At 39.5% G+C, this 13,280-nt stretch overlaps 2 protein-coding genes across 2 annotated transcripts in view; one reads left to right on the forward strand and one right to left on the reverse strand.

Moving 5' to 3' along the window:
• Nucleotides 1–13,280, reverse strand: part of LOC135219102 (inositol-tetrakisphosphate 1-kinase-like) — a gene marked incomplete in the record, with an annotated part of 218,677 nt that overhangs the window by 78,503 nt on the left and 126,894 nt on the right.
• Nucleotides 5,683–8,026, forward strand: LOC135219103 (inositol-tetrakisphosphate 1-kinase-like). The gene is made up of 3 exons (XM_064255544.1): nt 5,683–5,780; nt 6,506–6,549; nt 6,688–8,026. Exon 3 carries the CDS (start codon nt 6,688–6,690, stop codon nt 6,925–6,927), a length of 240 nt encoding a protein of 79 aa, XP_064111614.1. The 5' UTR covers nt 5,683–5,780; nt 6,506–6,549; the 3' UTR covers nt 6,928–8,026.

The following is a 13,280-nucleotide window of genomic DNA, read 5'->3' on the forward strand; positions in this document are numbered from 1 at the left end:
CCTCATGGATATATGCAGGCAGTGCCGTCCACCTCAAAGGTAACACCACCACAACAGTATGTATTGGTTCAGCCAACCTCGGAACCTCAACCTTCGACTTCATCGCAAGTTGTGGCTTCCCCAGCATATAATCCTGCATATGAGACGAGAGGTGCCTTTCGCCCATATAGCAGACATGCTGGGAGTAGTCGAGCCAGAGGAGTGCTCCAGACTGCGAGGCGGAGTCAGGTGTAGAGGATTCCGAGGAGGTAGACTAGACCAGCTTCCAACCAGTGAAATCTCCCAGGTAGGGGGAGACTATACTTGTTCAAGGGTCGATGGACCTTCAGTCCATGGGCCCACAGTATAATATCAAAAGGTCTAGGCTGGAAGTGGGAGAAGGGCCCTCCCCCTCCAGTCAACTTCTTCCAAAAACCAACAGAGGACCTCTTAGAATATACAAAGGATCTTCTTCAGAAACGTGCCATAAGAGGGTGAAGAGCATAAGATTCCAAGTATGATTGTTCAGTGTCACAAAGAAGGACTCGAACAAAAGACAGGTAATCCTGGATTTGTCTCGGCTGAATTCCTACATTCACTGCGACAAGTTCCATATGCTGACAATCTCACAGGTACGGACCTTACTTCCCCATGGGGCCGTCACCACCTCTATAGATCTTACAGATGCTTACTATCACGTTCCAATAACCAGAAACTTCTCTCCATACCTAGGATTCAAGCTAGGCAAGAAAGCCTGCTCATTCAAGGTAATGCCCTTCGTACTCAATATAGCACGCAGGGTATTCACGAAATTAGGGGAGACAGTAGTTCAGGAATTGAGGAAGAAAGGAATACTTTTAGTAGCCTACCTGGACGATTGGTTAATTTGGACAAACAACGAAGCAGAATGTCGAAGGTCAACATCCAAAGTACTGAAAATTTCTAAAGTTTCTAGGCTTCCAGGTGAATATGGCAAAGTCCAGACTGACTCCACAATCCAGTTCCAATGGTAGGGAATTCAGTGGAACCTGAAGAAACACAGGCTGTCTCTACCGCCCAAAAGGTCAAAGAGATAGTAAAAGCTACAAAACGCTTTGTTGGAAAACGACGGTCATCTCGAAGGGAACAGGAGAGAGAATCCTAGGCTCCCTTCAATTTGCATCAGTGAGACCGGTCAATCGTCCTCAATCAATATCATGGTTCCTGAACGATGCCCTTAAACTGCATCACATTTAGACAATGATAATTGTTCTTATTCAGCACTATTAAGAAAAAAAAAAAAAACACCTTGTTTTTTGTAGCGCTAGCCTCGGGCGCTAGAATATCTGAATTATCAGCATTTTCTAGAAATCCAGGCATGTGGAATTCCTTCAATCTGGGAAAGTTTTACTTTTCACCAGATAGACAATTTTTAACAAAAAATGAGGATCCACAAAATAGGTGGACTCCTTGGGAAATTATTCCTCTTCCAGAAGATAAATCATTATGTCCGGTTCATACACTTAAAACCTTTGTGACCAGAACATCTCAAATAACAACGGGCCCTCTTTTTATTAGAGAAAAAGGGGGCACGATAACTTTAAGAGGAATTAGGCAACAGATTCTTTATTTTATTAAACAAGCCAACCCAGATTCAGTTCCACATGTCCATGATATCCGGGCAGTTGCCACATCAACTAATTATTTTCAAAATATGAAGTTTGAAGACCTAAAAAAGTACACAGGTTGGAAGTCCCCAACAGTGTTAAGCACCATTATCTCAAAAAATTTACAGGCCCTAAAATTTTTAGCAGTGGCAGCTGGTACTGTGGTGGTTCCTGAAGAACAAACTAACGGTTCTCCTTAGAAACCTTTGAATAGACTATTCCTTTAACTATCTCCCTCTGCATGACCCTTCTACCTGCATGACTCGCTCACACTTCCCACCATACCTTGTTTTCCGGACCGGGCGAAAAGTTTGTTGTTGATCCCGTTACCGAATTAGTATATAAGATTGCACAATATGTATATATTGCTATTAAGTATTAGTGTATTGCTTTGATTGGTCTGTATGACACATAATTAAGACCAATAACTTCATATTTTGTACAATTTTAAGTATTGTATAAGTATTACTATTATGGTTAAGAATATATTAAGAAATCATTTCTTACAGATAGTAAGTTAAGATTAAATAGTAAAACTATTTATAATTCTTTACTCTGAATGTCATTAACCTGGTTTTACATATAATTTTACACTAAAACTTGTATAGCATCTCTGGTATGTTTTTCATAGGGCGACAACAGTAGATACCATACCAAAAGGGATTTTGACGTAGGAAAAATCTATTTCTGGGGGAAGACCTGTGTCGCCCTATGAACCCTAGCCCTATTAACATTTCTTCCCACCCTGACTAATCCAAGTTTATAGATCTAATCAGGAATGCAAGATGGCGCTTCGGTAGTAGTAGTAGTAGTGGCGAGCGGGGACGAGTAGTGGGATTCCGTTGTGACGGCTCCCACCAAAAGAGAGGGATTTTGAAGGGAATCTTCTAAATGGCAGAAACCCTGTGGTTTGTGGTAACACATCGCCCCTATACTATACCGACACCCTTTGTTTGATCGCGCTGGGGGTAGTAACCTCAGCATAACTATGTTAGCTTTTTTCTCTGGTATATAATAGAGCTATTTATACTGGGAAAAATGAATAACAGGCATTTTTCATAGGGCAACACAGGTCTTCCCCCAGAAATAGATTTTTCCTACGTCAAAATCCCTTTTTTCTACCATTTCACTCGAGTCAAAGTTGACCGTTTGTCTCTGACGATGCGTCGCTGATGCTTTGTAGTGCGAGAAGAAAGAAATTTGCGCATGCGAGGCTGAGTAACACTTGTAAACAAAACAACAGCATGATCCGTGAACTCCTAGCATCCTTGAAGGGGAGTGATTTAAAATCTTTCGCAAACTAGGCCTATAACTATTTTTCCGCGAATATTTAAAAAACTTTTTGTAGTCAACGTACCCTACGTCCACTAGACACCCGACAGACAATTTTAGTCGACGTACAAGACGTCCAGTCGGTGTTTAAGGGTTAATATGAGAGACTCAGCAGCTCAGGGCTTAGGATTTTGACTTCCAGGGAGGATGTAGTGCCTTTCCATCTTACATGATGTCTTTTTGCAAATTTGCTCATAAATATACCAAGGTGTTGCTGTTAGTTTTAGTTCATATCTTTTATGATAGTATCTGTTATAAATGTAATTTTGCAAAGAAAAGTGGAAAGAAATATTAGAAAAAACGTATAAATCCAAAAAAGTTACTGCATCTTCTTTCTTGGTAAATTTACATAAATATTTTACAACAAATATGCTTAGAATTTTTTATTAATTTTATTTCTTATATGGTTTGATATTATGTGACATATAACTATATTTTTATAAATAGAAATAAATTTATTAATTAGAAAAATCATATACGTATAACTTTGTAAAATGTATAATTTTCTTGTAAAAGAGGCCCCACGAGGAGTTAGTCATTTTCAAATTCTTGTGGAAGGTAAGGATAATTTCCTAGAGTTTTTTTCCTTACACCATGTGCATTTGTATATCTTCCTCATTCAATTGAGGTGTTTTGTCTTAAATTAGCTGACCTCAATGTTTTGCCGGCCTGGCGTACTGCATACATTGATTTATTAACCTGTCCATTAAGGGTTAAGGGGGCCGGCCGGCTAATGCCCTTTTTTAAGGACAGGACTTTGATATTCATACCACTTAATAAGGTGACTTGGGACATCTCCAAACCGCATATGATTTTCGCCTCTGACCTTCGGTTTTGTGACGCCAGGGCGATTTATCCCGAAAATAACCATTTTTCAAATTCTATCTCCTCCCTTGATATTTAATATTAAGACCTGGGATTACTACCATATATAGACCTGATGTAGACCTCCAATCGAATGAAGAGTTTTTTTCTAAAAGTCATTATTTTTGCTAGATATGAATTTTTCTTTAATAGGGTAAAAAAAAGTAAAAAAAATAAACCCTATAAATCAGGAGAAAAAAATGTATAAAAAAAAATTAAAAAAAAAATTGGAAAAAAGGGCTTGATTTGATTGTTCTATGATGTCTTTCTGAGTTATATACCAAATTCCAATGTTATAGCTTTAAAACTAAGTGAGAAGATAGATTTTGAAGGTCAATAGTATATTTTGAGATACGGCGTTCAAAGTTTCCTTCGTATTTCTATAAAGACAGTGATAATAAATAATGATTATTATGAATGTATATTTCTATTTTGTGTATTAATAAACCAAAACTATTTTATTTATCATAATTTGATCATAAATGATGATCCCTTTGCTCATATATCACAGCCTGGGGCACTGCTTGAGGCAAGATGGGGCACTCCTTCCTACGCAATTCTCTCTCTCCCCTTCACTAACTCGGCTTATTACAGCGAATTTTCTTCTTCTGTATGTTAGCGAGATGTTTTCCTTGTATTTTCCTTTTTGGCATGATGAAATTCTTGCCCGAAACAAAGATAAACAAACGTAAAATGGAAGAGAATGTCAAGAGGTGAAACTCGAAGGCGTACTCCTTTTTTTTTTTTTTACAAAGACAATTTAATAAATCATGATTATTTTGAATTTCATATTCCATTTTGGGTATTGAAAAACCAAAACTTTATTTATCATAAATGAAGATCTCTTTGCTCAAAGATCGTAGCCTTGGGCATAGTGTGACGTGTGCTGTCAAGCAAGATGGGGGCGTTACTAAGCAACCCTCCCCTCTCTCTTCACTAACTACGCATATATTATGATATTCTGTAATAATACTTGAGCGATTTTTCTTCGTCTGTATGTTAGCGAGAGGTTTTCCTTGTCTTTTCCTCATTGGCATGATGAAATTCTTGCCGAAACATACATAAACATACGTAAAAGCGGGCGATCGTCAGAGGTGAAATGGAACGTGTAGACTACTTGAAGTCTGTGATCGCACTAAATCAGGACTGGACTTGGTAGCTGAGCCTGAAGTCTCCTTCTCGACTCGGAGAAATGTCTACAGATGCCATTTCTCCCAATTTCTTTGACAATAATTATAAAAATTTATGATAATAGAAAAAAATATTGCATTTTCTTGTACGGATCAATGTTTTAGGCTTATTGAGTTACGATAACTAATTACCCTGCAACTACGAAAGTATGAGGAATTTTGACGAAATATTTCGTATACGTATTCTCAATTGCCATATGAAGCTCCATGAATTTTTTCATGACTTGGCATTTTTTGCCCTATACCACCTTCCTTAAGGAAGGAAGCTACCTAGTACAGTTGGTAACATGTTGGCTTCGTAATTTTTGGGACCAGAGTTCGCTCCCCAATAGTGTGACTGTACCAGATGGTAGTGATGGGGTGTTGGTGTTGACTGACTGATGTCCGTCTGAGAGCCAGTAGGCAATGGTATGACTGAAACCACTAATCTTTTAATTTTAAACATTAATGGCTTTCTTTGTTAGGCCACATGGTATCACTTTAAAATTTCTCAGAATAATAAGGCAGCAAACATTAATTAAGCTTTTAAGTTTTCTGTTTTTATTCTTTAATCAGTTAATTATTTGGGAATTATTCAGTGAGTCTAAAATTATAACTTGATTGCATTTTTAAACTTTTTTATTAAAATACAATTATTATCATTTGTGTGTTATCAATGTTTGTTGCATTTCAGAGGAAATCTTCACACCAAGATTTGTTCTGCTTCCAACTAGTGATTTAACAGCTAATGAAGTCTTGTTAAAAGAAGGAAATGTCACGTTTCCTATAGGTAAGATAGTTTGTTCCTTACACACAAATAGTACGTATTTAAACTCTAGACTTGTTATTTGTGTACGAGAAGTCAAATATATGTTAGATTACACATTTTTTGCTCAATGTATGAATGGTCAAGTAGGTAGAAGGTGCAGCAGGAACCTAAAATAAATAATTGCTTCGTAGAAATTCTGATTTAGTTTCATTTCCTCTGACAATGAGCAAAGTATTCCTTGAAAAGCTTACGGATTTTTAGTGAATTTTTAACAATACCGAGTTATATGTACTCTCAAGAAAAGCGCCATGTTTTATCCTCTTATAAATTCCATTGATTTCCTCTGGTACTGAGTTGTAGTATCTTACTCCTGACCAGCTTAGGAGAATTCAGTGATAATTATATTTCACTGCCTAAATTTTATCAAAAACTCTTCTAACAGTAAGTCATTAGATAGCTTTGTATTTGAGGTTCCCTTTCTGATGGGTATTTATATCTTTTGGCCTTGCTCCATGTTTTATTAGATGTGTGTTCTTAATATAGAATTTCTTGCAAAGGCCAATTCTTTATGTATTTCTGTAAAGTATGAAGGCACTGTCCTTTGTTTATTATTTTGCTGCCAGTCTAATACTATACTTGGTTTTTTGGCACCGGTTCATGAAGTTTCAAGAATTCTGTGAATAACTAGAATGGCATTTTTGACATTTTTGTGTAATTAATTTTTGTCCATTTTTATATTTTCCCAGTATGCAAACCTCTAACTGCAGGAGGCGGCAAAGAGGCACACGAGGTAAGAATTGTTTAAGGCATAAATCATAAGGTAGAGGTGATAACATTTTGGTCTTCCTTTTAACATTAAAAGATTTTTCAGAATATTTTTTTCTGTAATAAGTTATTACATAATTTATCTTGTGAAACTCAATTTCAGATGGATGTAGTCTTCAATCAAAATGGTATATCAGATTGTGCAGTTCCATGTGTTGCTCAGTCATTCATAAATCATGGAGCAGTTCTCTACAAACTCTTTGTCCTAGGACCAGTCTGGTTTGTCGTTGTCCGTCCCTCTCTCAAAAATTTCTATGCTGGAGGTATTGCATCCTACTATTGTTTCTTTGTGTATATAGTATATTTAGATATATATGTATACTGTAATAGTGCAGCTCTGTAAACCTTAGTTATTGTTAGGCATTATCAGTGTTTTGCTAATTTTCTCATTTTTTTTAAGTTATTTTATTTTATATATTTTCAAAATTGCTTTTAATCTTCAATAATTTCATTTTGCTTATTAATATTATTTTAGTAACTGCCAAATTTACAAAAGCCATATTATTTTACATAACCATTTCTTGGTGATTTTCTAAAGAACCAAAGAATACACTGAATTGGACTTGCAGATTTGTTAATGCACCACTTGTGGTCAGCTTTTGGTTTGGGGTTATTGATAATGAATATGACTAAAGGAAGTGGTCACATTATCACCCATGTAAAGTATTTCATCATTTTGGTAAAGTGATCGTGTAAATGCACATGTAACATTTTCTTGTCTAGGTATCAAAGTTGATTGGTCGCACACATTGCTTCAAAAGTTTGTATATGTTTACATATGTTTTGGTCAAGTTTTGATTAGGGAAATTTTTCTCCTGTCTAAATTGAAAATAGTATGTCCTTCCACACTTGTTTTGTAAGCTTAACTTTAAACACCAGGTACTGTTCAGTAATGCTGTGCTTATGGTGTATTAAGGGTGTTACTTTCTCTTTGAAAAAAGACTTTGTTTTGAAGAGTATTGCAAGTTGCACCGAGTTACTTGGATAAAGGTACCTTACAGATGGCTGGTCCATCTGAAAAAGCACTAAGAGGGTGAAGAAAAGTAAATAAATCACAAGAAAGGCTTGATTCTTTATAATTTCTTGAACTGGTTAGGAGTAGTACCATTCATTATCTAACCTGCTAGTCTGTTTTAAAATGAGGCTGTCTTATATGTGAGGAAAAGCCCTGAGTGTCTGGTGTCAACTTGATCAGTTCTAGCTTTGTGTTAGATCTAGTTTGGTTACTTATTCAAAGGTAAATGTGTTCCAAGAGTGTGTGCTACTCACACCTTTGAGTATTTTAAATCTTGTGGTAGATTTAGTTTGGTTTCTCTTAAGTAGTTTTTCCAGTGAATACAAATCCTTCATTGATATCCCAGGTGTTTACATGATAGTACTAATTTAGTTGCTCTCTCTTGGAGTTTTCTAATGCTAACAAGCAAAATAAGCAAGTTGTTCATACGCGAAGAAACCTTTGGTCTTGACAATACGATAATTTCTAGTGCCTAGCTGGATCCGGTTGAATAGCAGATTAAAGCAAGGAATCTTGAGAGATCTGGCAGTGCATGCGTATATCGGGTGAAGAGTGGTCAAGGACCACGCGTCTACGCCACCGTGTCAGTTTTTTCTTAACCGCCTGGGCAAGAGTTGTGGTTGACCCCTCTCAGCCTTCGCCCTGTTTATTGCCCCTTTTGCTTGTGTTTTAGTGTGTGTGTGTGTGCGCGTGCTGTTATTATGGGGGTTCTTCTGCTCCATATTGGCCTCGTCAATGTATGTGCCCCAGAACTCCAGGTTTTCCATGTTCTCGTTTTTTGGCTTTGGCTACAACTGACCCCCACGTCACTTATAGTAGGTGTCGCTCTAACATTTGTACCATGACGAATCCCTGCACGGAATGCCGTGTGTGGCCTAGAGAGCAGTGGAGGTTATTTTATAGTAAGAGGGAGCATCGTAGGGTTTCTACTCTCCCTTTGTGGGAGGGGTTTTGTTCTCTTCTTACCGATGCTTTGTCTCCTGCTGTTGTAACACCCTATACTAGTGTTGTGCCTTTGTCCCCTTCCTTTTATTCCATCGATTCGTCGTTGGAAGTATCGGGAGGCCCTCAGGCTGATTTATGTAATATCGCCCCCTCTTCTTCAGAGTTCATTGGATTCCCGTGAGGGAAGAGGCTTTTTCATCATTGTCTTTTATTTCAGAGTCGGAGGCGTCCAAAATGGTGGTACTTTGGGAGACACTTGGGCTACGAGGTTCACCGTCCTTGGAGGGTTTGCTGACGCACTTCATGGATGCTCACTAACCCCCTCCTCATGCTGTCCAGGCCCTCCCCCTTCCTCCTGGCCCCGTCTGTATGGGTAGCGGAGGTCAGCCATTTTGTATTGCTCCGCCAGTGACAATTGACGCTTCTTCGAGTCAGGGGGAAGTCGTGGCATCAGCCCCACTAGTGACGTCACAGGGTCAGTCATTTTGTATCGCTCTGCCAGTGACTTCTACTTCCCGTTAGGATTGAGGGGAAGCCGTGACGTCGTTGCCGCTTATGACGTCACTTCCATCGATGACAAAACTCCCAGTTGTCTCCACTGCGCTGCCTCGCTTGTCTGTGTTGTCATCGTTTGCTGCCTTGACGTCATCTCTGCCATCCAGTTCGCTGCATCTCCATTCCATGTTGTTGGATCCTTCTCTTCCTGATCCGTCTGAGGCTTTATGTCGGGCAGTTCTTAAGAGATTGGACTCTGTTGTAGAAGATAAGTTGGCTGCCATGTCGGCTGGGAAGACTGGAAGCAAGCGTGTTGCATCGCCCTCGCCTCCTGCGAAGATTTTGTGTAAGGAGCCAGCGCTGTCTTACTCTCCTTCTCCCTCATCTCTGCCGGGTCAAGCATTGGAAAGGTAAGGACTTTGCCCTTTCTTTGTCTGCAAGTGAGGAGCAACATGCCCGTGTTCCCGAGTGTGTTGGTGTTGCGGAAAGTGTTAGTGTATCTTCCCCTGTGCGATCTGCAGTGGCTGCTTCATCCTCTGCATTTTCTTCCCCTGTGCAATCTGCAGTGGCTGCTTCATCCTCTGCATTTAGTTGTGAGCATGTTGCAACCTCCCTTGTTCATGCACATGTTGCAGGTCCTGCTACTTATCCTTCTCCAGGGCCTATTTGTTGCCGTAAGGATCTCAAGGCGCCTGTCAAGAGGTTGAAGGTTGCAAGCGTGGAGTTGGTGCAGCAGGAGTGTTTGCCTACCCCTCTCCCTGGTACTTCCAGGAGTTTGACTCCGAAGGATTCTCATTCAATATCGAGTGTTTGGGATTCCTCACCGGCACACGTTCGTACGTTTGCCACGCCCGTGCCCGTTCGCGACCATGTTAGAGAGTCATCTTTTTGGAGAGTGCATAGTGATGTCCCTAGTATTATGGATGGTTCGTCGCGGGAGTTGGCACTTGGATCCAGCCCAGACAGGTTAGTTGGTGTTTTGGGCTTTTTGGCTGCTGGTTCTTCTGTTAATTTAAACGAAGACACTTTAGATAAGCTTTTGCACCCTTCTCATCATCGGTCTCCATTGCCGGAGCAGGAGGAGGAAGACACGCAAGAGTTTTTGTCTCCCTTTATAGAAGTAGTCGACCTCATTTGTGGATTCAACAATTTGGAGAGTAGGACTCAGGCTCGGTCATTTTACACTTCATCCTGCTTGGGAGCTACGTAGGATCCCAAGTCATCGTTTCTACTTCCCTTGTCTGGGCACGTCCAGTCGGTTTTGCAGAAGGTTAACGCCTCTGTTTCAGATTAGGATGGTTCGCTTCACTCTAGGGGCTCTGCCAAGCTGCTAGCCCCGCCTCTCATGAGGCATAGGAAGTATAATGCTATGAACTCTGCTTTTTTGATGTCACGTCGTCTTAACCCGGACGTCATTCGTCTGAAGCCAGGATTAACTTTGGAGCAGGTTAGGTCAGTGGCTCCATCCTTGTCTCCACATGATGCCTCAGTGTTGGAATCTGCAGCAGCCTCTATGTTGCAGACAGTTTCTTGGCCTGATTTCTGGTCTAAGGTCATTGCGAAGATAGCTTCAAACAGGTCCCCAGAGGGGTTGGTGAGTGCTTCCTCTCATGCCAGTTTGTTGCAGTCCGGAGGCAAGGGGTTTTCGTATATGGCTCACTTCAGTGTTAATTTATGGGCTACCCTTCTGGTGATTAGAAGAGACGCAGCTTTATCCAGGATGGAAAGATCGGTTGACCCAGAGTCCTTGTTGGCATTGAGGAATGTAGATCTGTTGGTCTCAATTTCTGTTCCCTTGGACTGAGCTGGAGGATGCGATAGACCGGTGCCGGGCTGACACCAAGGACAGGTTAGTGCACTAGGCTGTGTCTTAGGTCAGTCTCTCATCCTCAGAGATGTCTGGCTCCTCCTCCTCCCCCTGCCTACCAGCAGTCACGAAGATTGTTGCCTGGTAGGCCATCGGGGAGTTCTGATTCGACAGGGCCTCCCCTTTTATCCCAGCCTAGGTCAGAGGACCAACGTCCCTTTTGCTCCCGTTCCTTTAAGCTGAGAAAGGACCCCAGGGGCAGAGGTAAAGGGGGTCGTCGGTAGGTTAGGTCCCTCTCCCTCTCCTGTGCCATGAGGTTGGCTGGGGGGTGCCTGGCGGGCCAGTGGGCCAAGTGGCAGAGTTATGGGATGGAGAAGTGGGTGGTAGATTTCTTTCTGGTGGGGTATCTACTGCCACGTGAGGACCGACCGAACTACACTTCAGGCCAACGAAAGGGGAGTGGCAGAGACCTAATTGTTTAAATTAGGTGATAGGTGTTTGATGTAAAGTGACTCAAGTGGTGTTAGAAAGGATGCTTAGGTTGTTGAGGTAAGGATAGAAAAATATATTTTTTCCATAGGAATCTTACAATTTGAGGTATGTGTTTGAATACTTGAGAGTTCGGGATTCGATATCCTAGATCCTGTCCTATAGCCGAGTCGCATGTGACTATAATAACGGACTTGCAACAATCACCATGTTGAGCCAATATAAGTACCAAGGCATCTTGGGCATTCGTATTTATATATTACTTTGGGCAACATAAAATCTTGCAGCTTATCCTTGTAATTGAAGAGGCTACCTATCCTTTTTGGATTTACAGGGATTAGGGTTAGTCTTAGGGAACCTAATTCTTTTTCTATAATATTTTTTATATTCATGGTAGAGGGGGTTGCATATCGATTCTAATTACCAAAAACCGAGTTCGGTGGTGATTTGTAAGGTCAGAATCTGTATAAACTGTAGCCTCACTGTTAGCCAATCGGTAATGTCAATGTTGTCCTGATTTTGTGCCTGTCCGCTGGACGGTGGTTTGATCCCATGAGGGGACAAAATTATTATCAACTAAAAATTCCTCTTCGGTTTACATATATGAAAATAGTATATCAATTCCGAGGCTGAGCCGATTAGATATTAAAGGATATTTGTAGCTAGAATGATTTATGTGAATCACGATGTGATAATTATTCATAATATGGCTACGTTCATCAAACGATCAAATTGACTATTATGGTAGAGGGGGTTGCATATAGATTCTAATTACGAAAAAACTGAGTTCAACGGTGATTTGTAAGGTCGGAATCTGTATAAACTTATAGCCTCGCCGTTAGCCGAATCGTTAACGTCAATGTCGTCCTGATTTTGTGCCTGTCCGCTGGACAGTGGTTTGATCCCATGAGGGGACAAAATTATCATCTAAAAATTCCCCTTCGGTTTACATATATGAAAATATGTCAATTCCAAGGTAGAGCGAATTAGATATTAAAGGACATTTGTAGCTCGAATGATTTATATGAATCACAGTGATACGATAATTATTCATAATATGGCTACGTTCGTCAAAACTTCGAATTGGCTAACATGGTAGAGGTAAGTTGGATATCGATTCTAATTACGAAGAAAACTGAATTCGACGGTGAATTGTATGGTCAGAATCGGTATAAACTTATAGCCTCACTGTTAGCCAAATCGGTAACGTCAATTTTGTCCTGATTTTGTGCCTGTGTGCTGGATGGTGGTTCGATCTCATGAGGGGATGAAATTATTACCAACTAAAAATTCCCCTTCGGTATATATGAGAAAATATATCAATTCTGAGGTATAGCGAATTAGATATTAAAGGACATTTGTAGTTCGAATGATTTATATGAATCACGGTGATGTGATAATTATGTATATGTATGTATATATATATATATATATATATATATATATATATATATATATATATATATATATATATAGTATATATGTATATATGTATACAGTGTTCCTCCCGTATTCGCGTTCTCCGGATTCGCGGACTCACACATTCGCGGATTTTCTTTGGAACCTATCTAGAAATTATTCGCGACGGACTCGCCATATCGCTGGAATTTTCGACCAAAAAGTAATCACTAATTAGTGTATTTTGATGTTTATTTTCATGACTAAATACATTTTTATGATACAAAATGATTACTAATTTTCATATATTAATTTTGATTAATACTGGTATTAGTAAGTTTAATAAGCTTAAATATCACATAATAAAAATAATAACTCTCTCTCTCTCTCTCTATCTCTCTCTCTCGTCTCGCTCTCTCTCTCTCTCTACATACAAAGATGTATGTTTTTTTGTATGATAAATAAATGATTACTATTTTCAAATATTAATATTAATTTATGCAGCAATAATATCAATTCATTAAAGAAAATACATAGTGAATCGTAA

Source organism: Macrobrachium nipponense, chromosome 1 (genome assembly GCF_015104395.2).
Source record: "Macrobrachium nipponense isolate FS-2020 chromosome 1, ASM1510439v2, whole genome shotgun sequence".
Lineage (NCBI taxonomy): Eukaryota > Metazoa > Arthropoda > Malacostraca > Decapoda > Palaemonidae > Macrobrachium > Macrobrachium nipponense.